Source organism: Eutrigla gurnardus, assembly GCF_963514095.1.
Source record: "Eutrigla gurnardus genome assembly, chromosome: 13".
Taxonomy (NCBI): domain Eukaryota; kingdom Metazoa; phylum Chordata; class Actinopteri; order Perciformes; family Triglidae; genus Eutrigla; species Eutrigla gurnardus.
The window spans coordinates 23013615-23041581 of record NC_139936.1 but is presented as its reverse complement, the minus strand read 5'-3'; the positions used below and the strand labels follow the sequence as shown (position 1 = coordinate 23041581).

General features: G+C 43.4%; 1 protein-coding gene across 2 annotated transcripts; it reads right to left on the bottom strand.

Annotated features, from left to right (window-relative positions):
* Positions 1-92: 92 nt before the first annotated feature.
* Positions 93-27967, bottom strand: gak (cyclin G associated kinase). 2 transcript variants are annotated; one of them, XM_084025855.1, is made up of 29 exons: positions 27622-27967; positions 22428-22489; positions 21134-21193; positions 20070-20184; positions 19464-19606; positions 19112-19237; positions 18053-18142; positions 17791-17926; positions 16876-16988; positions 14843-14921; positions 13106-13215; positions 11181-11247; positions 9842-9990; positions 9610-9732; positions 8499-8632; positions 8217-8411; positions 8012-8129; positions 7801-7880; positions 7451-7644; positions 7134-7295; positions 6846-7012; positions 5019-5271; positions 4746-4931; positions 4337-4474; positions 4164-4250; positions 3736-4017; positions 3293-3441; positions 2687-2863; positions 93-2564 (listed from the first exon to the last, which is right to left on the bottom strand). In XM_084025855.1, the coding sequence occupies exons 1-29, from the start codon at positions 27761-27763 to the stop codon at positions 2463-2465; spliced, it is 3939 nt and encodes a 1312-aa protein (XP_083881981.1). In that variant the 5' UTR covers positions 27764-27967; the 3' UTR covers positions 93-2462. The 2 variants fall into 2 exon arrangements, with proteins under 2 accessions (XP_083881981.1, XP_083881982.1); XM_084025856.1 differs by having other exon boundaries at positions 11181-11230; positions 13098-13215; positions 27622-27966.

Below are 27967 nucleotides of genomic sequence, written 5' to 3'. Positions count from 1 at the left end.
TCTTCTCCTAAAAACACTCAGATAATCTGTCTCACTGATCTAAGATCATGAATATGAAGCCACTTCAAATTAAAGACAACAACAACTCGGAAAATAGTTCCCTCAAATCAAAAGGTTCTTTTTAATTGTTTTTCTTTCGCATTGAAATCTACATTCATATTAGTATGATGTCATTTGGTACAGTAAACACTGCTGATGTGTGGTTTTGCAACCCTCCCTCTTTATGCTATGGTGACACTGTCAAAGAGAATTTAAACTGAATTTGAAGCATCAGCTTTTTTTTTTTTTTTACTTAGGTTTACTGGCCCCTCGTGTTGGAATTTTAACAAAATACAAAACAGAAGCAAGAGGAGGGGGAAAGGAAGCAAAAGGGTTACAACAAAAAGACAGACCGAGTAGACAAATGATAAACATACAGCTTAACAACAGAGGGGATATATCTATTTGTAAAAGCACATTCGTATTAATAATAAGATGCTTTGGAATGAAAACAGCAACAAAGAGGCTCAATGTGATCAACTCTTCCTCTTGCACATTCCACTTATATATTATCTGAAAGTTTTCACTTCATCAATATGTGTGAACACGTCATTATGACCCACAACCCTCCCCAAAAAAACACAATAATAAATAAGAAAACAGGTGATTTGATTGGTCCATGAGGTAAAATGTAAAATAAAGAGTAAAGCAAAAGTTGGAAAGGTTTGTTTGAAGTGTGGGAAAGGCTGGAAAAAATGATGAACAAAGGTTCGTACGGCACACGAGAAAGCATGACACACACACACACACACACACACACACACACACACACACACACACACACACACACACACACACACACACACACACACACACACACACACACACACACACACACACACACACACACACACACACACACACACACACACACACACACACACACACACACACACACACCATTCGCGCTGTCAAGCATGAGGCTCAATAACACATCTATTGTCCAGGCTGTAATCAAAGCCACTTGATGGGTGATACTGTTTTTATATTTACACTGAAGTGATGATTTACTGACAAAAGCTCAACGTTCAGAACGAAGCTAAAAAATATATATTTATATTTGAGAAAGAGGGACACGAAGAGCAACCAGATTAAATCACCATATTCTCTTTTCACTCCTTCACTTTGTAATCTCTTCCTATGCGCTGACAGAAACAAATGTCCACTGCACGAAGGCCCTGCGGGTGGGCGGGGCTTACAGAGACAAAGAGAGGGATTAATAATGACGGCGATGATGGAGATGCTGAAAAGCAACGAGCGCTGCCACCCAGCGCAACCAGGCAGGTTGACTCTTCTTCCGTTTCTGCTACAAGAAAAAAAGAAAAGAAAAGCACTTGGATAAAAAGAGCCGCCGCCCGTTCGGACTACCCTGGTTTTGAAAGTCGAACACACCCACCTCCTGGTGTTTGGAGGTCTGGTGTGGGAGAGCATGCAGTCAGATACGCAGCAGAGCCTGAGTGGGTGGAATTAAAAGAGCACTTCAAAAACAACAGACTGCCCGCTTAGGTTTATATGGGGCTCCAAAACAAGTTCTCCTTTATGCAGAAGCTTAGGATGCAGGTTTTTTAACATCAACCGGAGGAGTGTGTGCAGCAGGAAGTGGGATGGAAGAAGCAGCAATAGTAGTGTCAGCCGGCAATAGTCTCGTCTTTGTGGAGAGGGAATGGCTCAGCAACAACCCCGACCCACTGTTGACTCCAAATAGGTGCAACAGCAGCACTTCCATGAATTTGTGGGTCCTATCTAGTTTCAGAATCATCCTGGGGAAGATTTGAGGGATTTTTTTTGTCCATTGGTTGCTGTGGCTGGTTTGTTCTCAGATTCATCAGCAACATTCACTACTTTTTTGAGGCAACACAGCGTAAAAACAACACTTCCATGTATGCCGGCATGCTGAACAGTTGTTTCTTTTAAACCAGTCAGCTAAATGACTGGTTGTTTGCAAAAGTGTCAAGCACAAATGACGAACCTCTGAGCCACGTCCAAAATGCACCGGTGCTTTACTAGTGTCGGGTCATTCAAGCTTTCTGTCCGAGTACTACTGTCACGATAATCAGCTTGTAGCGTCGGATTTTTTTTGTCCTCTTCGTGTGATTGTCGCTCGTTCTTCCCTCCAGATGTTTGCAGCACCACTCAGGCAGTTGAACAGGTAGGCAGTGAGTTTAAGAGCTATCACAATGTTTATTTTTACTGGCTGTTTCTGAGCCAGGGAGGAAGGGTTCCCTACAGTCGGACATGAGGCAAAAGGTCTTTTTGACCTTGACTGTAGGAACAGAAGAAAGTAAAGAAGGAAGAAGGGAGTGAAGGGAATGGTAGAGAGGACACCTCTCAGAGGCTCTGCACCCCCTAAGGCCCAATGTGGGCTCAGTCCTGTCAAATCCAGTCCAGTCTGGTCTGGTCTAGCTGGGATCCACACCAAGGTTCTAAAAGAGTGCTTTGGATCCCTGGTTCTCAAACTCTGACCAGGCATCGTTCAATTCCATGAAGATCATCCTAGCGTAGTCTTCATAAGGCTGGCCTGTTGCCTAGAGAGAGAGAGCATGGATAAAGAGCAGTTAAGATGAGAGTTGAACTATGGGTAAATCATGATGAACAGCGTTTCCATCCCTGCCTCGGCTGAATGCATCAACAGCATGTTGGAGCGTACCTTGTCTGGATGGACAATCAGCACGGCCTTCCTGTAGTACTTCTTCACCTGGTCAGGTGTCACCAAGTCGGCCATGCCCACGGGCCTCCAGCGGGTCTCACCCTCCCAAAGCACGGTGTTTAGAGTTGACAGCAGCGCTCGGATGTTTCGCTCCTTTCCCTCGATCCAGTCCAAGATCTGCAGCGTGACAACAGAACAGCAACAGAAAGGCACAAATGCTGATCAGCCCTCGGAGGCAACGGTGCACTAGAGTATCATCTGCTGAAGGTGCCACGTCAGTCGATCTAATTCTAACAGAATGGACGGATGAGGTCGCTCACTCGCATTTTGTTTTATTAAACCATCATCTGGTCCATAAAACGGATGAGAAAGATGATCTACTCACTACTCAAAACTTTAATCACACTTTTAACCTTCATTCACCCCGGGAAGCTTTGCTCAGGGCTATGTTTTTTTTCCAGAACTCATTGACGCTTCACTTTTCCCAACCCGATTTATTCTGCCAATCCAAAGACTGAACCAGCAAATGCACCATATTCGCCTTTCATCCACTGAAGAATTGATTTGGAATAATATGTAACATGTCCTTCGCATTTCATTTGTTACCTGTAATTTAAGAGGATCAATGTCTTTAGTGATCTCTTGTCTCCTCATTTCAGCGATGGTCCTCGGTCCCTTCCTATCAGGTCTGGAGCCGAAACCCTGAGTTGACAGCAGGTCCTCAAAGTCGTCCTCCTTGACCTTCGGCTTGGGCCCTGCAGTTTAACAGAGCACAGACAGAAGAAAGAGTCTTTATGGACACATTTGGCTCAATTCTCAATTTCCACAGAGAATAAACACAGTGCTGTACATGAATATTACAAATTACTTTTTCATTTTTAAACCTCTATTTTCAATAGCTGGTGAATTCCAGCGCTTATTACATTACATCTATTAATTTTGATTAAATATGAATAAAAAAACAGGGTTGAGTAAAATTTGAGGAAACATTTGGGAAAATCCAACATAAATATAAACAAATCCTTTCCCTTCTCCTCCATGTCTCTTACCAAATCCAGGCCCACGGACCCCTCTGTCTTCTCTCCCACCGATGACACTGGAGAAGTTGAGGTTGTAGTTGGGCTTGCTGGACTGTGTGCCTGCGGTCTGAGAGGCAGAGGCTTTGGGTGCGGGCCCAGGTCCTGATCCAGACTGCCAAGCCTTGTTCTGGGTTGAGGTGGGTCTTCCAGACTGCCAGGGCTGAGATTGAACCTTTGCAGAGGAGGAGGAGGAGGAGGAGGAAGCAGCCTTAGTGCTAAAAGAAGGCCCTGAAAAGTTACCGCTGGAGGAACCTGCAAAAACATGAAGAATGATAGTTACTTCACATGAATGTATAGGTTTACGAGCTCATAAGGGCATTTCCCCTTTTTGGATCACTGTTCACAATCAGCACAGAAGCACCGTTATAAGCAGTTGGATATAAGATCAGGACTCTTACCTGATAAGTTGGATCCCAGGTTTCCCAGGTCGGCAAAAGGATCAAAGGTCTGAGACTTGGCCTTCGACATGGACGCCACACCGGAAGCTGCAGACAAAGTAACGATATGAAAGTTATCATTTTTTGGCTTTTTCAAGATTGTCTAAAAAACTCAAACAAACTTATTCACGCACTTGTGTTGGAGTAGCTGGGTTTGCTGGCGGTAGCGTTCATGCTAGTGGTGGTGCCAGCTGCCCAACTGTCCCACCCTCCCAGCAGGTCTGGTTGGCTGGCTGATGATGTCATCTTAGGGACATCATTCACGAGCTTATCTGTCGAAACAAAAGCATTCAAAGGATCACCAACTTGTTTTTTTCTGCGTGTTTCCCCTTGCTGTTGCTTGCAGCAAATACCAATCGAGGGAGGAACGGGACGCCCAGATCCGTGCTGGTAGAGAAGGGGAACATGGTTTGTCCGGTATTCTGAGACTCTAGGATGCTGTAGGTGTGTGTGTCTCCTCATAGCAGACTGAGATGTGATGAAGCAGAGGGGGAACATTCGGGACATAACGCTACATAAAGTCACAGCAGCTGATGTACTTACTGAGGTTGAAGAGGCTTGTGTTTGAAGCAGGAGTGGCATTGCTGTTAGCTGAACCTTCAGAGACCAACAAGTCTCCAAACAGGTCCGGTCCAGAGGCCTGTCGAGACGAACCCACAGTGGAGCCAACGCCAGAACCAGAACCAGAACCAGAGCCCATCCCAAAGGGATCAAACAGGTCGCCCATGGCTGCAGCGAGGGAGAGAAAAAAGCATTAAGGATAACTGGAAAGTATTTTACAGCAACGCACTCAGCACGTTAGGCATCGATGCTTACGTTTTGGGTCTGGTGTAGCCCCACTGGCTGGCCCACTGAAGAACAAGTCTTCCTGCACTGCTGCTGTCTGACCAGCAGGTGGTGCAAACAGGTCGTTGAGGAGGTCGCTGTTGCTGGACGCAGCTTTCAGTCCTCCCTGGACTCCTTGATGAGGAGCAGAGGAGGAGGTCGAGGAGTTGGACGGGTCGGAGTTCAACCCCAAGAGGTCAGCTGTGTCATCGACTTGAGATTCTTGGGCTGCAGGAGGGGTGCTCTGGAGGGGAGGAAGGGACATCAAGAAAAGACAGAATGAATGGAACGGTGGTGGAAGAAAACAAAGCATTTTATTTTCATAACACTACATATATATATATATATATATATATAATACAGGGCTTGAAGCAGGAAAAAATCCTGTGCCTGAAATTTTTTTATGCATTGGGGAGAAGAAAATTCTGAACATTTGCAATCTAAATGAATTAATCTGGTGCACTTTGAGAGTAAACCCACATTATAGTTTGAAACAACATTCAAAACACACACAGCCAGTATCACTAAGCATAAAGTCCGCTAGCTTAATGCTAACGTATAATACCTCAGAAATTAGCATCACCAAGGGCGTAACTTTGAGTTGAACATTGGGGTGGTTGAGATTTCCACCTGTGAAGCAGGTGTGTGTATATATATATATATATATATATATATTCTTTGGCCACCAGCCACTGCGGCAGGTTTGGGTTTACCAGCCCAGATATATAGTTTGTGCCTAAAATAAAGTTGACCGACTCAGAAAATGCATAAAAATGGGTCTTGAACGTGTACAAAATACACATTAAAGTGTGTGCAAGTGTTCTTGTTAGGACTCATGGTCCTTAATTGTCTCTAACTTTAAGTATTTTGTCCCGATTACAAATGGGTTTGTAGTGTTTCCCACAGGATCTTTGGAGACTATGGTGGGGGGATTGTCATCCTCTAGGGGGGTCCGGGGGCATGCCCCCCCGGGAGAAAATTTTGAATAATTTCATTTTAATGCATCAATTTGGTGAATTCTGAGAAACAAAATATGACATATCAATTACTGACCAATTTCTTACAAACTGCTGGTACTGATACAAATGTTGAAGCCTCGTTCACATACGTCATCACTCGCCCATCTCTGAGAGACAACTGTCAATGAATGTGAATGTGTTCTAGCGGAATGTGGACCAGGACAGGCGATGTGATGTGGTCGATCGGAGATAAAATAATTTTAACTTTCTGCGATGCGAGTACCAATCACAATGTAGAATAGAGATGATCGACAGTTGCCGTCAACAGAGAGTTCCACAGAGAGTTGTCGCTTGAAGTCGCCGGCGGCAGTGAGTTTTTTTTGCCAGCGAGTAGAATTCAGCGAGAAAGCGAGTGACGGGCGAGTAGCGACGTATGTGAACGGGGCTATACGCGCACGCACTGTCGAACTCGCCGGCTGGGGGGGGGGGGGGCAACCGTGAGTGGTGGCACTGGAGCCTTTGATGAAATCTAACAACTGTGGCAGTCGCATTAGTTTGTCTGAATGAAAAGTGTGCAGGGCTGCCTTTGGGCTGATGTTATCAATCGCTCTGGCTACGTTGTCCCGGTCCGAGGTGCCTGGAAACTTAAGGCCCGCCCTACTCTGCTCTGATTGGCTAGAACTCCTTGGTTACCTTGAGTACCATTGGTAGTTGGAACTATCACTTTAAACGACTGGTTACAGTTAAAAAAAAAAAAAAAAACACTTCACCAAAATATTGCTACGCCGGATTTCCGGCACCGTGCCGGAGGTCTTCAAGCCCTGTATATATATAATCCACCATCAAAACCTTTCCCCACCTGGAAGTCAGCATCAAACAGTGGCTCGCTGGGGTCACGTGACAGCGGCTCCCCACCGGGAGCAGAATAAGAATAGGACTCTCCTTCTGATTGGTCACTCAGGTCCTCCGGGTCATTCATGGATCCCCCTCCTTGACTGTCTGAGGCATCCTGAGGGCCACTCACGTCTACAAATACAGGAAGGCATTAAATAAGGTGGTTTTTATGGTTTGAATCTTAGAACCCTCCTACTTTGTTAGAACGGAGGTCAATAACTAGGATTCTATGTAGAGAACATGAGTAGAATACCTTCCCAGTCCAGCGTCTGGAAGAAGTTGTTGGCATTGCTATCGGTGCTCACAGGAGATTCCGGTTCTGTTGTATTGGAGCCTTCCGGGGTCTGAGCCGGCTGGGGCGACTCGGAGTCATAAAATGCTGAGGAACCTGGCTGACGCGGCAGCTCGGGCTTTCCTGTATTGATTAGGATCGATGTTTAGTTTTTATGTGAATTAGAAAAAGGAAAACATGCTTACAGTGGGCTTGAGGGCAGAAAGAAAGATCTGATCTGATTAATAAATTAACCCCAACACTCCAGAGTCTGGCTTTCATAAAACAACGGCTCCTACCGAATTTGCTGAGGATCTCCTGCTGTTCATCACGAGAGGAGAAAAGGATTTTGGGGTTGAGGCCCTTGGTCTGAAAGCCCTCCCAAGGAGGGGTCTTGGTGCTGGGTCTGTCTCGGGGTTCCACCTCGATGTCCAAGTTGACCTGGAACAAGTCTGGGTACTTTTCCTGGATGTCACAGGCATCCAAGTCGTACCTGACAGAGTGAACACAGGAAGTTATGGAGAGAGCATTTCAAGAGTTCATTCGAAAACAAGAAATCTGTTGTAATTTATATTTTTGTACAGGAAATAAGACATTTCAACCCTTGAGTGACAATGATCTCGTTTATTCTTAAATATTGTGTACATACTTGGCAAACTTGACAGTGGTAGCATTTCTGGGGACAAAGCCTGTGTGGAACTGGATTTGAAACATCTTCATGGATGCCATCTGAAACACATCACAGAATTCAAAATTAGCTTTTTTTTGTCCAGAATGCACTGGCAGTTGATGTGTGTTGCACTTGGGTGTGTGTGTGTGTGTGTGTGTGTGTGTGTGTGTGTGTGTGTGTGTGTGTGTACCTTGGCCTGTAGACGTCCTCCCAGTGTAGATCTTGCGTGGTAGATCACCACCAGTACATCTCCTTGGACTGTCACATTGAGGGGAATCTCCGCTTTCCCATCCTCCATCTTAAAATCCCTGGAAAGAGCAAAAGAGAAAGCGAATGAGGATTTTTTTTTTTATCTCAGGAAAGCTGAACAAATTCCTGTGAATGTATAAGCGTACTTCATCCGGTCGTACTCCTGGGATGTCGTGAGGACTCTCTCGTCTCCAACATAGACTTCGCAGAACGGCCTGCACCCATTGCGCTGCTTGTTGAACAGCGGCACGGGTGTCATGACGATGGAGTGAATTACTATGGGCTTGCTGTGGGGGATGATGGGCTCCTCTGCCATCATGTCGCACATATACTCGATGTACCTGCAACAAGAAAAAGCCAGATCAGGCCCGTCGACTCCATGTTGAACTGAGAATATTTGGCTTGCTGGATTGATCTCAGGACTCTACCTCTTGTGTGAGGGTGCGATGCCGGGCGGGCAGCGTTTCATTGAGAACATGTAGACAGCAGCCTCGGCGGTGGTGAAAAGGCGGCAGAAACACAGGAAGGAGCAAACTGCCACCGCTGATGCTGCCCTGCCATCCTACAGAGACAAACGTGAAGGTGACGTAAATATACTGGGAGTCTCCCTATCATCTTCTTAGGTCATGGTCTCGACTTCTTCTTACTCCATCTCCCCCTCTACGCCTGCATGAAGGACTAACACCGGACCACACTGCCTGCATGTGGGGGTTGCGGAGACTCTTGCTCTATATATTGGTGCCCATGACAACCAATGACCACCCATGTGAACAGTGACTGTGTGTCAGCTGCCCTTCTACCTATCTCTATTTTTATTCCTGCTGCAATAATGATGTGTTGACAGAACACTGACTTCTATGTCTGTAGAACAGGTCACAGATAGTGATGGGGCGATGTAGGATGTTATTGTGGATCAAGAGTGAAAGATGAAAAGTGAAAATAGAGTCATCAGTCATCTGAGGATGCAGGATTGAGGCTAAAGTCTGGATTGTTTGGCCAGTGTGATGCTCCGGGCACGCTTGGAAGAGGTGGATTTAAGTATGTTACGGTTCATGCACGCACACATGCACGGGTACGCAACGTGGACATCACGTAGGCTTTAATCGATAGGCCGTCCCTCTCATTAACTCTCAGTGTTGAACTCGGAACTCCCCCCGCTATTTATGACTGAAAATACTGTTGATGACTGTGTAGGACACAGCGGGATTCTGGGTCGGGCTTCAGACTTGTGGTGTGAGCCGTACGAAGCGGAACCGGACCGGTACTTTTATAATAAAAGTGGCGCTCTGTGCTGTTTGCTGGCTCAGCTCCGCTCGCACTCATACGCCCTGATGCAGGCCGAGTGTTTACTAGAAATATGTGCTGACAGACCTGTCAGTGAAGTTTCACTCATGTTCTCTGTGTTGTTCTCTATTGTGATGACTTTGAGACGTACTTTTGAAAACAACGACGTGATGACGTTTATACAAGAGGCAGGTTGGGCTTGGAGCAGTGTGAGTGCAGCCTTAGTCATGTAGTAGGTGACGAGAGATTTCTTACCAGACAGTGTACTATACAGATGTTCCTCTGGTCTTGCTTGAGCCATAGATGCATATTCTTACAAACACTGTAGAGACTGCGGAGGTTAGGGGCACGGCGCACCTGCCAGTTACACTCTGAAACCTACACACACACACAAACACACACCTGAATACAACAGGAATCATGTACAGCCTGGATAACCCTGCTACTACGTCATCTATAAATCTATGTTATAGTGCCAAATACAGACCCTGTTGTGGAACCGAGAAGGCCTGTATGATCGTTTGGAGAGGTTGTAGACGGCATAGTGGCCAGCATGACGGGAGTCCAGGAACAGACGGACGTCCTCAATGTTGTTCTTTATTGCTGACTCCACCCCCTCTGCTGGGAAGGACATGACTACACACACACACACACACACACACACACACACACACACACACACACACACACATTACATCAACAGTCTATCCATTTTCTCAAACAGTGTCTAAGATATTGGGCCCTAGTTTCGTAGACCAGGCGTAGTCAGCGCGCAGCGCACCTGCGCCACGCCGACGGGGTGTGTCCGCCTGGACTTTGCAAGTTTCGTGCACCGCGCAGGCTCGCGCAGGCTCGCGCAGGCTCACGCAGGCCCGTCTCGCCCACCCACGCAAGTGGGAAAGAGGGAGGAGAAGAAGGCGTGAGTGGGAGACGAGGAGGAGACGAGGCGTGGACTGGGATTAACACAGCCGATTCAGATCTTCACCAATCAAATGAGCTCCTCTCCTCTCCTTTAATGCGTTAGGGGAGGTTCAGTGCAAGTTCCGTCACTTGACAACCCGATGACAGAAGCAGCGCCGCTGCTCCCACCACGCTCATCACGCGCTGTGCGCGCGTATCATAATAATAACAATGCCGATATTATAAAAAACAGGAGAGAGAGAGGGAGATGTTTTGGTCCGAGAGGCTGAGTTTCCGTTACGCGTGCCATCCGCCTTTGATCTGACATCAGATGTGACGGGACAATATATATAGATATAAATTCACTTGTTGATTCAATTAGTTGCATTAAATAGTGTTTGTTGTGATTATTTATTGCATTTTAATGTGCCTGGAACTGTGGAAACCTGCCTGTGAGGTCTCGGTGACGTGTGCGCACTGCGCGCCGTCAGCCAAACTTCCACTCCGCCAGCTGTGATTCGCATTGAATGAATGGACTTTATTTACGCCTTGCGCCGAGAGTAGACCAGGTAGGAGCTGGCGGGCTTTCAGCGCAGTCTCGGCGAGGCTTTTTGCCACGAAACTTCCGCTACGCCAAGCTGAATCTGTGACGCCTCCCCCTGCTGCGCCGCCACACCCATCTTGGCGCAGGCGATCCACCAAACTGCCAAACTGACCGTGCGCAAGGCTGCGCGGGTCGAAACTTGCATTACGCCGGCTCCGCCACCCTGTGCTGCGCCACGAAACTAGGGCCCATTATGTCACACCATTTTCACTAAAGTCATGTCTGAAATCTGGAATTACCTTTAACATCATTTTCATCACGTGATATTAAATAAAGACTCAATAACAACATTAGGCACTAAGAGAGGGTTAGGAGGACTTACCTGCTATTCTGGAGGTGATGTATGAAATATCTAGGTCCCCTTTGGCGTAGCTGGAAGAGAAAGCACACTTGTGAAAGGAGTAGATCTCTAACACAAATCACTACAAGAAATGAAAAAAGAAATAAACAGTTTGACGTAACAGCTTCGTAAGGAAAACTAGTTCAGAAACAAGACAGATTTATATGAATTATAATATACTAACAGGACTCAGGATGGAGATGTTCCTAATTCTCTACCAGAGCTACCACACAAAACAGAATCGTGTACATTTGACAAAGTTTGCAGTGAGTATATCTGGACTTGACAGCGAAATAAATCATATTGGAACAATGACAACAGCATAAACAACCCAATATGATTGCCGTCAATATTAAAATTGAGTACACACAAACAAACTGTAGGCCAAGCAAAGAAATGAATCTATCGATGCTGATGACACTCGATTGTATCTGAATGTTGTCAGGACAGACAGGTGATGCTGGTTAAGACACACATATGGTGATGGAGTAGGCGGTGGAGTCACTAGCATTCATTCAATCAGTCGTTCGTCAAGGCGAGTGATTCACAACCAGGGTGTATCTACAGATATACGTGGCAAGATTAGAAAATGTGAAATTACAATCCAATTACAAAAAACAAAGCAGCCCACACCTCACATCCATGTGTTGCCTGCAGGTATTATGATACAACCAATCATAGAATATGTTCCTCTTGCGTTATCATTCGCTGGTCCCTTTCCAATCACCTGGTCCCTCCATTCACTCTCAAAACGCCACTCACCCGTCCACTCACACCACGCTCTGCACTCATTCAACTCAATTATCGGATGTATGATGTTAGGATCAGCAAGCTGTGTTGGCGGACACGGCACAGCAAAAAAAGGCTTAGTAGGGGTTTTCTTCCTCTAAATCAAACACAAACTACAGGAGCACACAGAGCGACGCATGAGTTGACGCACTCCACCGACCCATATTTACCTTGGGTTGCTAGGTGATGGACACATAGTGGGACCATGAGGGATCGGGACAGAGAAAAGAAACAACAAAAAAATAAACCAAACGAACAAACAAATGGAACAAATGGATGATAGAATAACCAAATGAGTCAGCACATTTTAACGGGTATGGATAGAGTGGCTGTTAAAAGGAACACTTTGCTTGTTCTCAACCCTTTTATACATCACAGAGGCTGCTTGTCTATACCAGAGTCCTCAGTGATTGCTGCAGCCAAGTGGAGCCGACTAAATCACTCCCACTACTCCACTGACTCGCTGTTAAGCCAGGTGTTTGTGAAAGAACTAAAATGGCAAATAACTTAAAATAATTTGTCCTATTTTATTTTGGGACGTTCACAAGTGAAAGGTCTTCCAGACAACCGAGAAGCAGAATGTTTCTTTTAAAAAGGGAAATCTGGGGACAGGGACGGTATGAGCATGAACGCTTATACAGACAATTTGCAGGAGAGCATTTGGTGGATGCCGATAAAACGATTCCAAACCACGAGTGCATCCTTTCAACACACTAAATATAAAATCCCCATCATAAAACTGCAAGAAATGATCCCCAAAGTAAATGCAGCGGTGGATTTTTATTGGTTAACCATGTAAAGTTACAGTTGCTAGTGCAAAACGTGAAAAATGGAACTGAATGTTTACAAACATGAGTCCGGAGATCAGACATGTCAAGTTATATTTTAGCATTTTTTATTGTGTTTTGCACTGCTTTGTTATTTGCACTATCCTCTTTGCTGCTGTAAATGCAAATGTCCCCACTGTGGGAGTAATACAGGATTCTCTTATCTTATCTATTATGAATAAAGTACTGATCTGTAATGATAATAAAGATTAACTGAAAAGTATGGCACTGTAAATGGAATATAAGTAAATACAACAATGATAACGAGGTTGGAGCACCGTACCTGGCTACTGACTGGATGACCTTAGAGGAAGTGTCCTTTATGTTGGTGAGGAATCGCTCTGTTCCTCCTCGTAGGATATCGAAGAGGCCGCTGGCTGACTGATCAGGATCGTAGACACCTGTCGGCATTGCAGGGAACAAGAGAGAAGGGGAAAATTATTCAGCTAGAGAAATCAGGGCCACATGACAACATGTGTGCACCGTTTTATAATATTTACATTTTTTATTACAATAAAGTGCTACACTAAATGACTAAAACAGAAAGGTGGCACATTCCCACACTGTTTAACTTTGAGGTGAATGCATTGGACACAATGCTCTCAGCTGTGATGGAGAGGTCACATGTCGGGATGCGACGTCATGCATTGGTCTGATTAAAGAACAGGAACACTGGAGCCACTCCTCAAGGGAAGGAACAAACACATTTTGCCTTTCAACAGATGGTTGACTGGCCGTGCAGAAATCCTCTTAATCACAGTGCACAACCTGCATGCATGCATGTGTGTGTGTGTGTGTGTGTGTGTGGTTGGTGTGTACAGACAAGCCTATTATGCTCATTTAGAGAAAGGTACAGATAAACAACAGAAATATTATTTTTTCACTAAGTAGTTCAGCTCTTCATTTTCAATCCAATATCCTAAAAACAGAAGAATGACTTCAGTCTGGTTCAAACATACTGCCGGGGGAGAAATCACCAACAATCATCGTGCTGAACGCAAAACAAACAAGTAAGCAATCCTATTCTGCTCAGGATTATTATTATAAGCAATTAATAAAGTATGCCAGTCGTTACAATGGATGCACATTAAAACTCCCCTTGCTGGATATATTACACACGTGAGCCTGTTGGCTGGAGTTTACGCTGAAGCTCAGCAAAGGTTAGTGGATTACAGAGTGACTAGTGCTTTTACACTACGAGTGGAATCTATATTCTACAGTTCTGCTCGATAACATTTTCAAAATGAGCGAGACAGTCATATGTCATCATGTTGGGACCACATTCATCACAATGCTATAAATCAGGGTTGGGCGATGTTGGAAAAAAACAATAAGTTGATAGTGGTGAATTTCCATTAATGGGATAATCACAAATATCGTCACGAGTGACTTGAAAAAGCTGTCTAGCTTGTTATCAAGATACACAAGTGAGTGAGTTTATGATGGTCTTATTTAAGATGATTGGTTTTCACTAAAAAGTTTAACACATATGAGGATCATGAAAAAGACCAACTGACTGTTAGTCATGATGAAACTCAGAGATATGGGTGGTGTCTGGGGCGTGTGTGTGTGTGTGTGTGTGTGTGTGTGTGTGTGTGTGTGTGTGTGTGTGTGTGTGTGTGTGTGTGTGTGTGTGTGTGTGAGAGAGAGAGAGAGAGAGAGAGAGAGAGAGAGAGAGAGAGAGAGAGAATGTTTTCCTGGCTGGTTAGAGATCAGTGATAAAAAAAGAGCAGTTAAGTGAAATTAAGTGTGATTCTCAACAAGCCCACATCAGGAGCACAAATTAGAAAAACAGCTGGACAGCTGTTTGTAAGTAATATAATGTAGTTATCTGGCCAGTTTGTTAGAGTGCAGCGTAAGAAATGTATGGAAACGGTCCTTTATGGGTTTAAAGCTGGTCCTTCAGAAAATGAAGGAGTTGTTTTTTGTAAAATAGAGGTTTCAACTTCAGTCCCGAAGCATCAAGAAACACCAACACCGTCCCAACCCCACAGAGAGCTCAATGTTGCTATCCAAACACACCCTTACCTGAACTGTTTTGGACGTTGTGGATCTGCATGGGTGGCTGGGCTCCGTTGTTGCCAAAACCTCCGTTCTGCTCCAGCAGCTGCAGACATTCATAGCCGTCATATACCGCATAACGCCAACAGTAGTACGAACTCAACATTGTACTCGGCAAGTGAACAAGAGGTCAGTCAACAACAGCTAAGTCAACAAATGGGGACTAAGTTAACAAAAAAAACTTGAATAGAAACTTGCAGCCACGACTTGTTCAAAATGGGTCTTCCTTAGAAAAGCAAAACAAAATGGCATCTTTAAAAAAAAAATGGAAATAAAACGTTCCAGCAAAAAAAAGAAAAAAAGGCCTTGATAGAAGATGAGAGGACCACAAATAGAAGACCGGAAAAAGAGCATCAATCAAATCTGGAGCACCGCGTCTCTGTCCCAAAATCTAAAATCACCAGTTCAAAGAAGCCCTGAAGTAGCACAACCATAGCACGTTCCAAATAAAAGGTGTCACACGTGTTACATTAAATGGTTTTCATCTGAGGCCAGGAGTGTCTGGGTCTGCACGAAGGCAGCCACACAGACTCTGCGTCCTGCTTCCCCTCGGAGATGTCTACAGTAGTTCCCTCTCAGTATTTCACTTCCATCTGTGCTCCCTTCCTTCACAAGTTTTCTGCTCTCCCTCCTCTCTGCTCCATCGCACAGTCAGCCTCTCCATATGTCTGTGCTGAGAAGCAGCAGAGAGAGGAGGAGGAGGAGGAGGAGGAGAGAGGAGGGTTATAATCTCCTTATGTCCAGTGAGGAAAACCCTTCTTAACCCCGACCAGATCAGAGATCTCTGAACCTGACTTCACTCTCCACACATTAACCAGCCGTATCTCTGTTTGGTAGGAAATCGGTTGGGATGCAGATGAATCAGTGCTTGAGAAAGGCAAGGGCAGAATCTTAGAATGAGACTTAAGAAGCAAGTGTCTCCAGTATGATGAAAAAACGTTAAGTATTAATGCGTTTAATTTGAATTAATTTGAATAGAAATGCATTTCAGAATACATACACTTGCTCAGCTGTATAATCAGTCATGTGTATGTAGCTCCCCATTAAGTGTCATGGAAGAAGGAAGGATCAGTGTTAACCTGGAGCTTTCTGACATCTAAATCAGCTTGTCATACTACTAAATCACAACTGTGGCTGTGGATTTGGTGATAAGTACCAGGATTAATGTGAAGAATCATAAGAGGCTCATTTTCTAGTGTAAAACCAAGGCTAAAGTCTACAATCTGATTATACGAATTAGCTACTGTGGCTGGTAGACTGACAACAAAAACAGTTCTGGCTTTACAGCCACTCTGCAGGCCGTAATGCTGCTTTACTACTGAAGTGTTGTTATCACTTAAAGCTTGTTTTTAATTTCGGGTCCACCCATTTCCCGCCTCCGTGTCTCTCTGTCTCTTTGGACCCTGCCAGCTGGGAGGAGAGGAGCCTGGGAAAAGAGGATACAGACTTCTTTGAGCCTGCCACTGCACTGTGTGTGTGTGTGTGTGTGTGTGTGTGTGTGTGTGTGTGTGTGTGTGTGTGTGTGTGTGTGTGTGTGTGTGTGTGAGAGAGAGAGAGAGAGAGAGACCGAGCAAGTGCAACTGCAACAGTTTGCGAGTGACAGTAGCCGGCCTGTCCCTGTGTCGACTTGTTTACTCCAAAATGCGCTTGGTGAAAGCTGTCCCCTAATCTAAACTGATATCTGAAACAGAAGCCACTTATAGACACTCAGAGATAAGATAGAGCTTTACACGCATTGTCCTTTGCCTCTTGTCTGAGAGAACGGACTCATGTTTCAGCCTCAGCCATCATCATCTGTTTGTATGAACCTAAATCAAGACACCGGCGACTTCCACTGTGAGATAAGGGCATGAAGAATAGCAGCACAACAGAAGAGCACAGATAGCACAACGACTAGATGGTGAACGAGATTTGGAGAAGTTTTAGTGAAGTATCACTTCTTAAATGTAGTGCTGTAGGAACTCTTGTTTTCTTTTCTTAACAATCATGCACACACCTACCTCAGTAATGGGAGACTTGGGGTTGACGTTGCGTGCTGCTGCTATCTCCTGGAGCTGGTTGACCAACTCTGTGATAGACAGACGCTCCTCTGGGTTCACCTTCAACATGGAACCTGGACAGGAGGAGGAGGAGGAGGAGGAGTGCAGTGGAAAAAGAAGGACATGTTAAGAATCTGAAGAGATAGTTAATGAGGATGAAAAAAATATGCCGCATTAAGGAAGGAACCGTTTTGTAATTTACATTTAATTAAAACAAAAATGCAATAATCACATGGACAGCAATAAACATGAATAATCGTATTATATTATATTTATGTGCCAGTATTTACAGGAAATAAATGTCTTCACATGTTCCACCAGGTGGAGCTATTTAACATAATTAAATAAGCTGTATCAAGGTAGTGGTGGTGCTCAGTGTCAGGATTCAATTTCCGCTGCAGTCCAATTCAACACTGGCATGACAGTGAGTTACTATGGTTACACGGATGCTCTCTGTGGCTCAGAAACTCTCAGGTAATATAATATTCTTGATACATATTTGGTTTTCATAGCACTCTCAATAAACCTGATCAGGACTAGACCAGATGGCTGTTTCTTGACTTCCAAAAGTTTAGGTGGTGTAGACTTTCAGGAAATTCATTTTAAATTACAATATCGTAAAAACACAAATTAGCAAAAAGACAATAAGTGTTAATTCATGAGGCCAGAAAGGGGTCGAGTGGGTCAGGGGAAACGTCCGGCCCCCGGTCCCTGAGCTTTCTGAAAATGTGGCCCCCCTGAACAATATAGTTGAATAGCCCTGCTTTACTGTGTCTATATGAACGTTGTGTTGAAAAGTGCAATCCTAAACATATTCCTGTCTGGTAAAGGTGACGGCAACTGTGACCCGTGCAGACACAGAATGAAGGTACATACGTATGAGGTTGTGATACACAGTGTACTTGACATCGTTCTGAGGGATGGCGTATTTCCCGTTGACGATTTGCAGCTTGGCGCCCTCCTCGAACGGGTGCTGCTTAAAACACAACAGGTAGAGGATGCATCCTAGGGCCTGCACGGGAGGTTGGAGAGAGGACGATTACAATACAGATCAGAAAACGTGATGGTTTGACCTTTGATCATCTTGGATTAGCTGTGAAATTGGTGGACATGAAATAAAACAGGTAAAAGCTCTGACCCAGATGTCCTGTTTCTCATTGATGGGGAAGTTGGAGTAGAGATCGATCATCTCTGGCGTTCGGTACGCTGGAGTGGTGTTCCTTGTGATCTACGTGGAAACAGAACACACATTAAAGACAGCTACTGGACCGCTGTCGGGTCTTGAGGTAGATAAAACCAGAGCTTCTTGCTGATGTTCATCTGAGGCATCGTTTTTTTTCCTGTGAGAAAAACGTCTTTATTCTGATTGTTTTTCTTTACGTGTTCCCACACAGATGACTAAGCATAACTTCTAGAAACAAATGATCCAAATCTCCACTAAACACCTGCCCACCTCACATTTTCTGCCATAAAAAGCTCTTCCTCTCCAGCATCTCTTTTGTGCCACTAGGCTGAAAACAGCTGGCAGACAGAAGCGGAGATTATTACATTTAGAAAGCAGGATCTCTGGGGTCCTGCACACTGAGGTCATCCGTGGCAAAGCCAAGCGTGTCCGTGTGGTATCAATATCATCAACCTGATTGATCGGTGCTTCCTGAAGCTCCAGCTTTAAATTCAATCAAACGTTTCTGGTTTCTGTCGAACACCATGACGTCAGTATCGTCATGGATACGCTGTAACTTCTGAATGGGTTTTTTTTTCACCTTTCTTTTGAATAATTCACTTTCATAGAGACATTTAGGAAGATATTATGCACTCCAACAAACTGATGTGTTTTTGTGACTCAAATACAAATGTTTTTGTAGTGTAAAATGTTTATGCTAATACTAAATCTTTTTGTCTGTGACTTCATCCTATATTCTCAAAAAACGACACATGGTATGAGATAATTTTGTTAAAATCAGAACCATAAAATACACTATATAAGGGGTGGAGAAAATGGACTGGTTCCAAATATTGACCTTTTTTGTGACAATAAGGTCCACAAAAAAATTCTGAAATATTTTACAGGTTATGTATGCAAAAACTCACACAAATGTTATATTGTATAAGAAGAGCCCTGTTGAGATAAACCTTAAGAAATGTGGCTCTGTCTCTCTCTCTCTGTGTGTGTGTGTGTGTGTGTGTGTGTGTGTACCTCATCCTCCACCATGGACCTCTTCTGTGCCGACCAGCTGTAGTCGGGGTAATGTGACACTGTGGTGGCGCTGCCAAAGTCACACAGCTTGATGGTGCCCTGGTTACTAATCAAGAGGTTCTCAATCTGCAACACATCAAGTGAGCGGTGAGCTAGCACGTCAACCAATACACATATAATTACCAAGCAGCCCTAATGTATAGCTAATCAAGCACTTTATTGCAGCATCTTATTCATGATATGATAGAAATATAGTCAAACTGAGGGATTGCATTTAACTCATTCATTCCGAGGTGCTGCATATTATGGGTTCATCGTCATTTCTAATCCACCAGTCACTCATCCAACCAACCTTGAGGTCTCGGTGTATGATCGGAGGCTTCTGTTTGTGCATGTGCTGCACGGCGCGGCACGACTGGTAGAAGATTTTCAGCACGGTGTCACATGACAGAAGAGCCCTCTGCTCCACCCGCTTTATAAAGTCCACCAGCTGACCTGAGGAACACAAGAGACATAAAGCAGACGGATGAAGGAAGAGCCATCAGCCAAAGTGAAGGAGACACCCGTCACAACCCAGGTGCACTTATTTGGGGGGTCTGTTGATACAAGTCTTGTATCATGCAATTAAATAGCTAATCCCATAATGAAAAGGTGCTTCGCACACATTGAGTAAACGGCTGAGTCGTGTTGATACATATTGTTCCAGGATCCTGAAAGTCTGCAGTAAATGAACAGGCAGACTGAACAGAAAAGGAAGTAGAGCAGGAAGCAGAAAGGCCACAGACGGGGAAACAGTTTCATCACAAGTTCCTGTCGGTTAGAGTTACTAGGGAATTGTTCTGACTACTCAGATTTACTGCAATTCGGTTTTACGAATGAATTCATACCAATTCTGTAGCGAAGAAGTAAACAGAGATAGAAGACAAAGACAAACAGCGAGGGAAGAAATGTGTGTTACCTTTACACAACTCGGTGAGGATCAAGAACTCGGCCTGTCCCGTGTCGGACTCCTCCTTACTGATGGAGGCAGCAGAGCAGAACTGAACCATGTTGGGATGACCTGACAGCTTTTTCTATAGAGCAAGCGGGTCAAGGAACATGCAGTGTAAAACGGGACTATGGTGTTGAGCCTGTCATTTCAGAAGATTGCAGTTATCACTAATCCTCCTTTGAGGAGTTGGTAGGTCTTCTCTGTGGCCTCCAATTAAACAGAGTTTAATCACTCGTTGTGGCGATTGATCGACAATGGTTTAAACTGACCCACTCTGACCCACTCTGCCACTTTGATGCAGAGCCAAGCGGAGCCTCAATGGAGCAATTGTATTGTAAAACTGTAGCTTGCTCATACTGTGTAAGCAGGAAGAGAAGAGGGTTGGCTGATAAGAATTCACTAGTGACATTTGACTTGATGTTTCTATGCTCATCAGTATCGGAGGCATTCAAGCTTTTCAAAATCAAGTTCTAAAAACAACAAAATGTTGCAACGGTACCAGGAACACAGTGATTCACTCACCAGAAGGCCTCCACAATGTGCTACACAGCATGAAACGACTATTGTGCAACGGAACAAGAGACGCCCCGACACTTTTAACTGCTGCGCCGACCAACTGATTCATCTCACTGATAAACACTGTTAACACCACAAAACAAAACATCTCCAGACACACTGAAATACAGTGCATGCTTCAGTGATTTCAGATGCACAAAGGTATCTTTAAATGATCTTATCCCCCCTGGCAACCACTGAATGGAAAACCCTGAAGTAATTTTCTAACCTGCTCATCACGTCTTCTCAAACAGTAAACACGCTCGAGTGCTTTAAGAAACATTCACAAATGACAAGCTTCTACGGACAGAACCACGGAACACAAATGTGTTTGTGAAAACACGGCATTGTAAAATGTTAAACGCTGTAAACATATATTAGTTCCTGTATTGTGGATTCTGACATTATGTGTTGCCAGTCAACTACAAGTAATCCGGTAATGACAGTGTCCTATGCTAGAGAAAGATTAAGGATACCATGAAGCACACTTCCTGTATGATTTCTTTGTTCTTCTCTTCCTCATTGGACAGTAGCCTCTGAAACAAAAAAACACACACGACACAACAGTTGGTACTGATATTGGCGGTTGATCTATTCAATTTAATTATTTGCTTTTACACCAATTTGCTGCTGCATTGTAAAGGTTTACACTTCAATAGTCATTCTGAAGATGTTTTACCAAGTTGCTGGTGTATGAGATATTATTATAATAATAACTAACTGAGTATATATTTGTTATACTTTGTTGTACAAAGTTAGGGAAGCAATGTTTAAGCCAAGTGAGATGCTGCCTTTAACATACAAAAGGCCCACATCTTTTTAATAAAACACTGGTTCTGGTATATGGATACCCAAATCCCTGATACCTCTTTAGGGAGGTTTAGGGAGTGAAAAAGTCAAATTGGTGCATCCCTAGTTTGTTGTTCTGTGATCAGGTGACGTTCTGTGATCAGGGGACTTTCATCAAACAGTATAATCTCATACTGTTTGAATTGGCAAAACACAAACTGCTCCTAATGATTATATTGACTGACGAGTTCAATAACCACCTTCACAGTTTAATAATGGAGTCTGGATTTGGACCCAAAGCTATACTTTTCCTCCTGTGTGCATTTATCATGTACTGGTTTTCATCCTGAATTAAATGGTCTCTGAACTTGTCAACAAAACACATGGCATCTTAGCCTGCAGAGTTCAGCAGCCTTACAAAGAAGAGACCACTGAATCTGTTTCCTCCAACTCTTCATACTTAATACTAAAGATATTTCAGTACCTGCAGGTTTAATTTAGTTGAAAAATGCACATATGACTTGGACAGAATTCTGAAGAATAGAGCAGATGGTTCTTCTTTGTGCCTCTTCGTTCTCCAAGAAACAACCTGCTTAACGAATGTTTCCTGAGCAGAACGATCATTTCTCATCCATCATTCACTCTTTTAACAGTTTCACAATATGTGGTCAGCAGTATAATGTCTAATTGTATGCATATTACTTTTAGTGTGAAATGTCACATCTGGCATTCTAAGTACCAATTGGTATTTAGAATGCCAATTGGTTCTATTGTATGTAATATACTGCATATTCTAAGTATGCACTGTCGAATGCAGAATTGATGTGGACAGAGCTTATGTTCCTGATTTGGTGTATCATTTATAAACACGGCCATGCCGGCTGACAAATGAGAGAATGAATAAAAGTATAATATTTCGTAGCACGGCTAAAAAGTGAGAGTAGCTCAACATGCATCATAAAGCAACAGGTCATTTCTTACCTTGAGGGCATAGTCCCTGCCACCGCTCATGTCCTGAGCTTCATACACAAAGGCAAAACCACCTGAGAAAAAACAAACAAACAGACATTCATCTCCATGAATAGTTTGTCCACCCTTAAAATGACTAATGATGGTGATGATGAATAATCATCAATGATTGTGCAGATGTGCAATGCATTGCGGAAATGAGAGCAGGATGTGTTGTAATATGGTCTCATGGAGCTACTGTGAATTAATTTCAATTTGTTCTGGTATGATTGGTGTGCTATAAAGTGTGTGACTGGGTGTGTGGTTCTAAGGTACTAGAAGGGAGAACTGTGACAAGTATATTCACACTTGTACACACCCATATCCCGAGTTGAACTGCTAAGCAGTTGCAATACAAAGTGGGTTTTATATTTTATATATATATATAATGCAAAAAATCATGTTAGCAGTATGGATCAGTCTGGGTGGGAGTAACATAACTTAAGTATAAGTAATTAATACAGAATATTTACGATTATCTCCATAAGTTGCACTGAATATAGCACATCATAATAGAGCATGTTACGTCCAATGATGTCACATGAGCATGTTGCAATACACATCCCATCTCGTTCCACAGGACACGGAGTCATTTAGCTTTGCTTTGTGACCTAAAACCTCAGGCAACGCCCTGCTGCACACACTCATCAACGTATAAACCGTGAAGCTGCCACGTTCCACCACAGGCTTATCGGCTGGCCACTGAGCAGCCACAGTGCTCAAGAACACAAGCAACTTCCCTGTCACAAGCACACTCATGTGAGCTTTGGGCTGCCGCAAAGCCCTTACACCTTTTCACTGAAGGTGAAGGTGATGATGAGACGGGCAGGTAGAAGCGCCTGCTATGACGTTCTCTGATCGTTCACAGAGAACCAGAGTCTCGACAGACTGTTCTCACTTAGACAGACTTCTTTTATAGAACAGCACCACATTGCTCTAATCACCATATAATTGATGGAACAAATCAGTGCTACTGAGAGCCCAGTCACATAAAGCGGGCCTTTGGTCATAGTTTAGTTAAGTAAGAATCTGTAAGCTGCAGCAAAATTACAATTAGGCCAATAACTAGAAAAACATAATCGTAACCGAATCCATCTGTAATGTATTCCTCATGACAGGTCGCTGATTTTATTTTTTGAGATTCGAAAGCCATTGTGCCTAGTAGGGATGGGACGATACAGGATTTTATCACGATAAAAACCTCACATTAAGTTGATGGTGGTGAATTTCCATAAACAAATCAAAAATACATCTTTTAAATGTATACACTATTTATGCAGGGAGACCTTCTGATTTATGATCATCTTATTATAAGATTATTTGATTGACTGAAAAAAGGTGAGTCTTATCTGAGATGCATTACAAAAATATTTGTTTGACAAAGTGCCGTTTTAAGTTCGAAGCATATTTTGATTATTCCCAGGATAATATTGCAAATCACAATTATTTTGGCCAGGATAATGGTGACATGAACTTTTCATATCACCGCATGCCTAGAGGACAAGAACCTCTGATTTCCTAACATTTTCATCAAGTGTGTGCGTCTGTGTGTGCCTATGTATTTAGCAAGCCGCAGTCCAAACAAGCCAAGGGGGAGGTTGCCATGGTGATGAGTAAATCAACGACCAGCTTTGCTCTGTGGACACTTGGACGAGTGCACCGAAGATTGTAATCAGTAAAGATTTTGTTACACAAGGATGACAGTTCAGGCAGGTACAGTGGGTTTGATGTTTTAACTTCGTCCGTGATTCAAACCAGCAACATGATGGTCACACACCCTTTTGTCTATGGTATGAAAGTACAACACTAGTTTTATTGCATTACGTAAGTCCATGACTTCACGACAAACATCATTAAATGCCCGTTACAGCTACGTTTATGTGCCGTGCCAGTGACTTTGCCGTCCCTGGTGTGAGGATCAGATGTCTTCCTCCGAGGGACAGGAAACTGAAAGGCTCCATCAACTTTTCTCCAATTACAACTCCATTCCAAGAAAAACAATGACAATGGGAGTAAAGAAATCTCACTCCATCACACTCAATCCTACGGTACAGTCTGTGTGGTTGCGTTAGATAAGTACAGGGATACATAAGGACTGACACAGTGTATAAAAGCCCTCTCTTGTCTACCGTTTGACCTGCTCAGAGGAGCCACCCACGCCCAACGAAAGGCCAGCCAGGTGCCAGTGTTCTACAGAAACGCTTTAGTTATGAGAAGATATTAACCTCACTAACCTAAAGAACAAACACAGAGAATATAGTTGTGACAACCACCACTTGTGTGACTTTTTCACCAGCAACACATCAGGATAGTGTGCTATAGCTTTGGCCCTTAAAAAACAGAACCATCTTACAGCCATTCATTGTGTTCTCTCGCCAAAGGAAGGAGGAGGAAACACAACAAAGACACCTTTCAAAGAGCGGAATGGCAGTTTGAAAAGGGCGAAAGTTTAGGGTGTTATCTTGAGTTTTAGCAGCTGCTTTGATTTTAAAACATGCGTGTGTCTCCTTTATATGTATGGGACAACATGAACATTTCATGTCACGGCTATCCTTGCCGTAATAAGTTGGATTCACTTTATTACCCTGATAATCATCAAAATATGTTCTTAAAATGGCACTTAAACATGCTGGTATTACTTTACATTTTATTTAGTAACAAATATTTGTATTGCATTGCAGATACTATTTTTAGTGAACATCCTTTTTAGTGGAAAAACAATCTTAAATAAGATGATCATAAATGCTAAAGTCCCCCTGCATATCTAACTTTTTTGTGTTTTGTGTTTTTGCCAAGATACCAAGCTAGACAGCTTTTTCAAGTCAATTGTGACGATGAATATACCAATAATGACAATTCACCACGACCAACTTACTGCGAGTGGCTTTCATTGTCCCATCCTTCACCTTTAACTTCTCTTCAACCAACAACCGTAGCTGAGGATGTGCAATCACAACACTGATCAGAATGTTGACCAGGGTGGAATTAGTGTTGAAATGACGAGTTGATGGCAGATCTACAGAAGGTTAGGCACCTGCATTAATCATTAATCAGGCAAAAATGTAAACCATTAACTGGTGCCTCTCAATTGCTAACATTTCTTTTAATATCCTTTAAGTTGAAAATGTGATCAGGGGCAATTTCATGCTATTTTCTGGCATTTCAAAATATAAACCCATTGATAGATATTTTGGGACGCTTTCGCTAGTGATCCTTTTTTCAATCTGCTGTTATGTTTTTTTTTTTTTTTAGAACATGCACAACTACTACTACCCTAAAAAAAAATTGCATTGTTTTCTACACCTAAATTCAGAATGCAGTTGGACTGAATACCTCGCGAGTCAGAGAGTTGCTAAAAGTGGACGTGAAAGCGGGTACTAAGCATAACAAGGGGAAACCTGTTTCAAAATCTGATTCCTTGTCAGGAAGTTCCATGTAAGGTGGACAGACAAGGCTTGCATGCTTTTTCAAAGACACAACAGAGAGACAACTTGATTCACTTGTGTTACATTTTGTTTTTCCACTTACTACATTGGCTGAAAAGCCAAGAGTTTGTTTTCTTAAAATGAGTGCAACATTGGTCACCTTTGTCTTAAGAATTGTTAAAAATCACAAATAAAAAGATTTAGCTACAATTAGTTATTTTAACTTTGATTGTTTATTTTTGTTATTTTGCTTGTTTGTGTTGTATGAATTTTATTAGAATAAATGAGATAAGTGCATCAAGTTTGCCTGATATGCAGCCAAATTTAATTTTTAATTCATCATTTACAATATATCTTCAACTTGCCAGAGAAAATATAATATATATCAGGAAAGAAGAAGTACTGGCACTCAATCAACCAATGTCTCCCTCGGCGTCACAAGAAAAACCCCAGCAAAGCTCTGCGGATACTTAGAGGTGTTTTGTCATTAACATTAAAAACGATGCCCTGCCGCAGTTAAGCAGTGGTCTCAATGCATGATAGTTAATCTTTACAAAGCACAAACACATATATGTGTTGATGTTGTAATATATATATTACCCAGAAACCATAATTGCTCATCTGTTTATGACAGAAATACCAAAGAAAATAAGAAATTATTCCTTTAACACAATACTTAAAAAGTGTACTTCAACTATTTATACTTTATTTGAAATAAGTACAGAAATGTGTTATAGATCGGTAGCTGACTAGGAACAATTATCCTGGCCAAAATACTAGCGATTCACGGTGTTTTCCCTATAATCGCGTCACATTTTGTGAAGAAACAAATCCTTTTTGTGTCACAAATAGGAATTTTTGTATGAAAAACAATCAAATAATCTTAAAGTTCTCCCTGCATAAATAAAGGATGATTTTAAAAGTGTATTTTTGTATTCTAAATCTCTATTTTTCCACTTGTCTACCATGACAGCAAGCTAGATAGCTTTTTAAAGTCACGTGTGACAATATTAACAATAATCCTGAAAATGAATGAATAAAAATCAACTTATCCCGACTACTGACTATTTTACCCCCCCCCCCCCCCCCCCCCCCCCCAAAAAAAAGCCATGACAGAGATGGGGTTTGCCTTAACAACGGATAGCCATCATTTAAAATTAATATGAGTTCAGTCCTATATTGCACCATACAAGCCCCTGCATGCCCGCCTGCACCGTGTCTCCATTACAGTTAAGTAAGCGCTTTGGTAACAACATTGTCACCACTGTTGTTTTTTGGACCACTGCGAGCCTCTCTCTCCCCTCTAGTGTTCTGGTGTCTCTCTGGGGCCAGGCGTGTCTGGCTGCAGGGGACATGATAAGGTTTGTGCTGGGTTAACTCTGGCCTGGGAGTTGGTGGACAAGTGAAACGCAGCTTTGCTGAAGCTGCAGTTCTGGTCACGACTTGAAGCCCAACCGGAACAGAAGGGAACGTACTGTCCGAACTCAGACCACAAGTTGTGTATGGATCACGTCCGCACACACCGCAAACTGCAAACTATCTGTACTGCTTGTCAGACACACAGAACACCAACTGGCCCACCTGTGTTTACTTGGTGACTCACAGCGGGCTGTGCGAACGCTATTGCCATTGACTACCAGTAGAAGTATGTCACTGATGCTAGCCTGTTAGCTCGCTCAGCTAGCTAGCATGCTCAGCCAGGCAAGACGTTAACAGCACTTCTCGTCGCGGAGAGAGCTCACCTTCCGCGATCACCCTCTTGATCCTCAGTTTCATGTCGCCAAGCTCAACGACTTGTCCGACGAAATCATTCTGGTCACGACTGGCGGCTCCGGACGAGCCGGGCCCGGCGAGGAAATCCAGTGCCGACTGGAACAGGGACATTTTATCCAGCTTCCGTCTCAGAGGCCGGGTCCGGGTGGGGGAATGCGCTGTCTTATCCCAGCAGACTCGGCAGAAAAACACTCTATGGCGGTTTATGCTGTTATAAAGACGTATAATCTCTATATATTCTTATTTCACTGGTAGCAAACATCCTCTTCCTGCTGTTAGGCTGACGAGGCCGCCACCATCGCCAGTGATGACTTC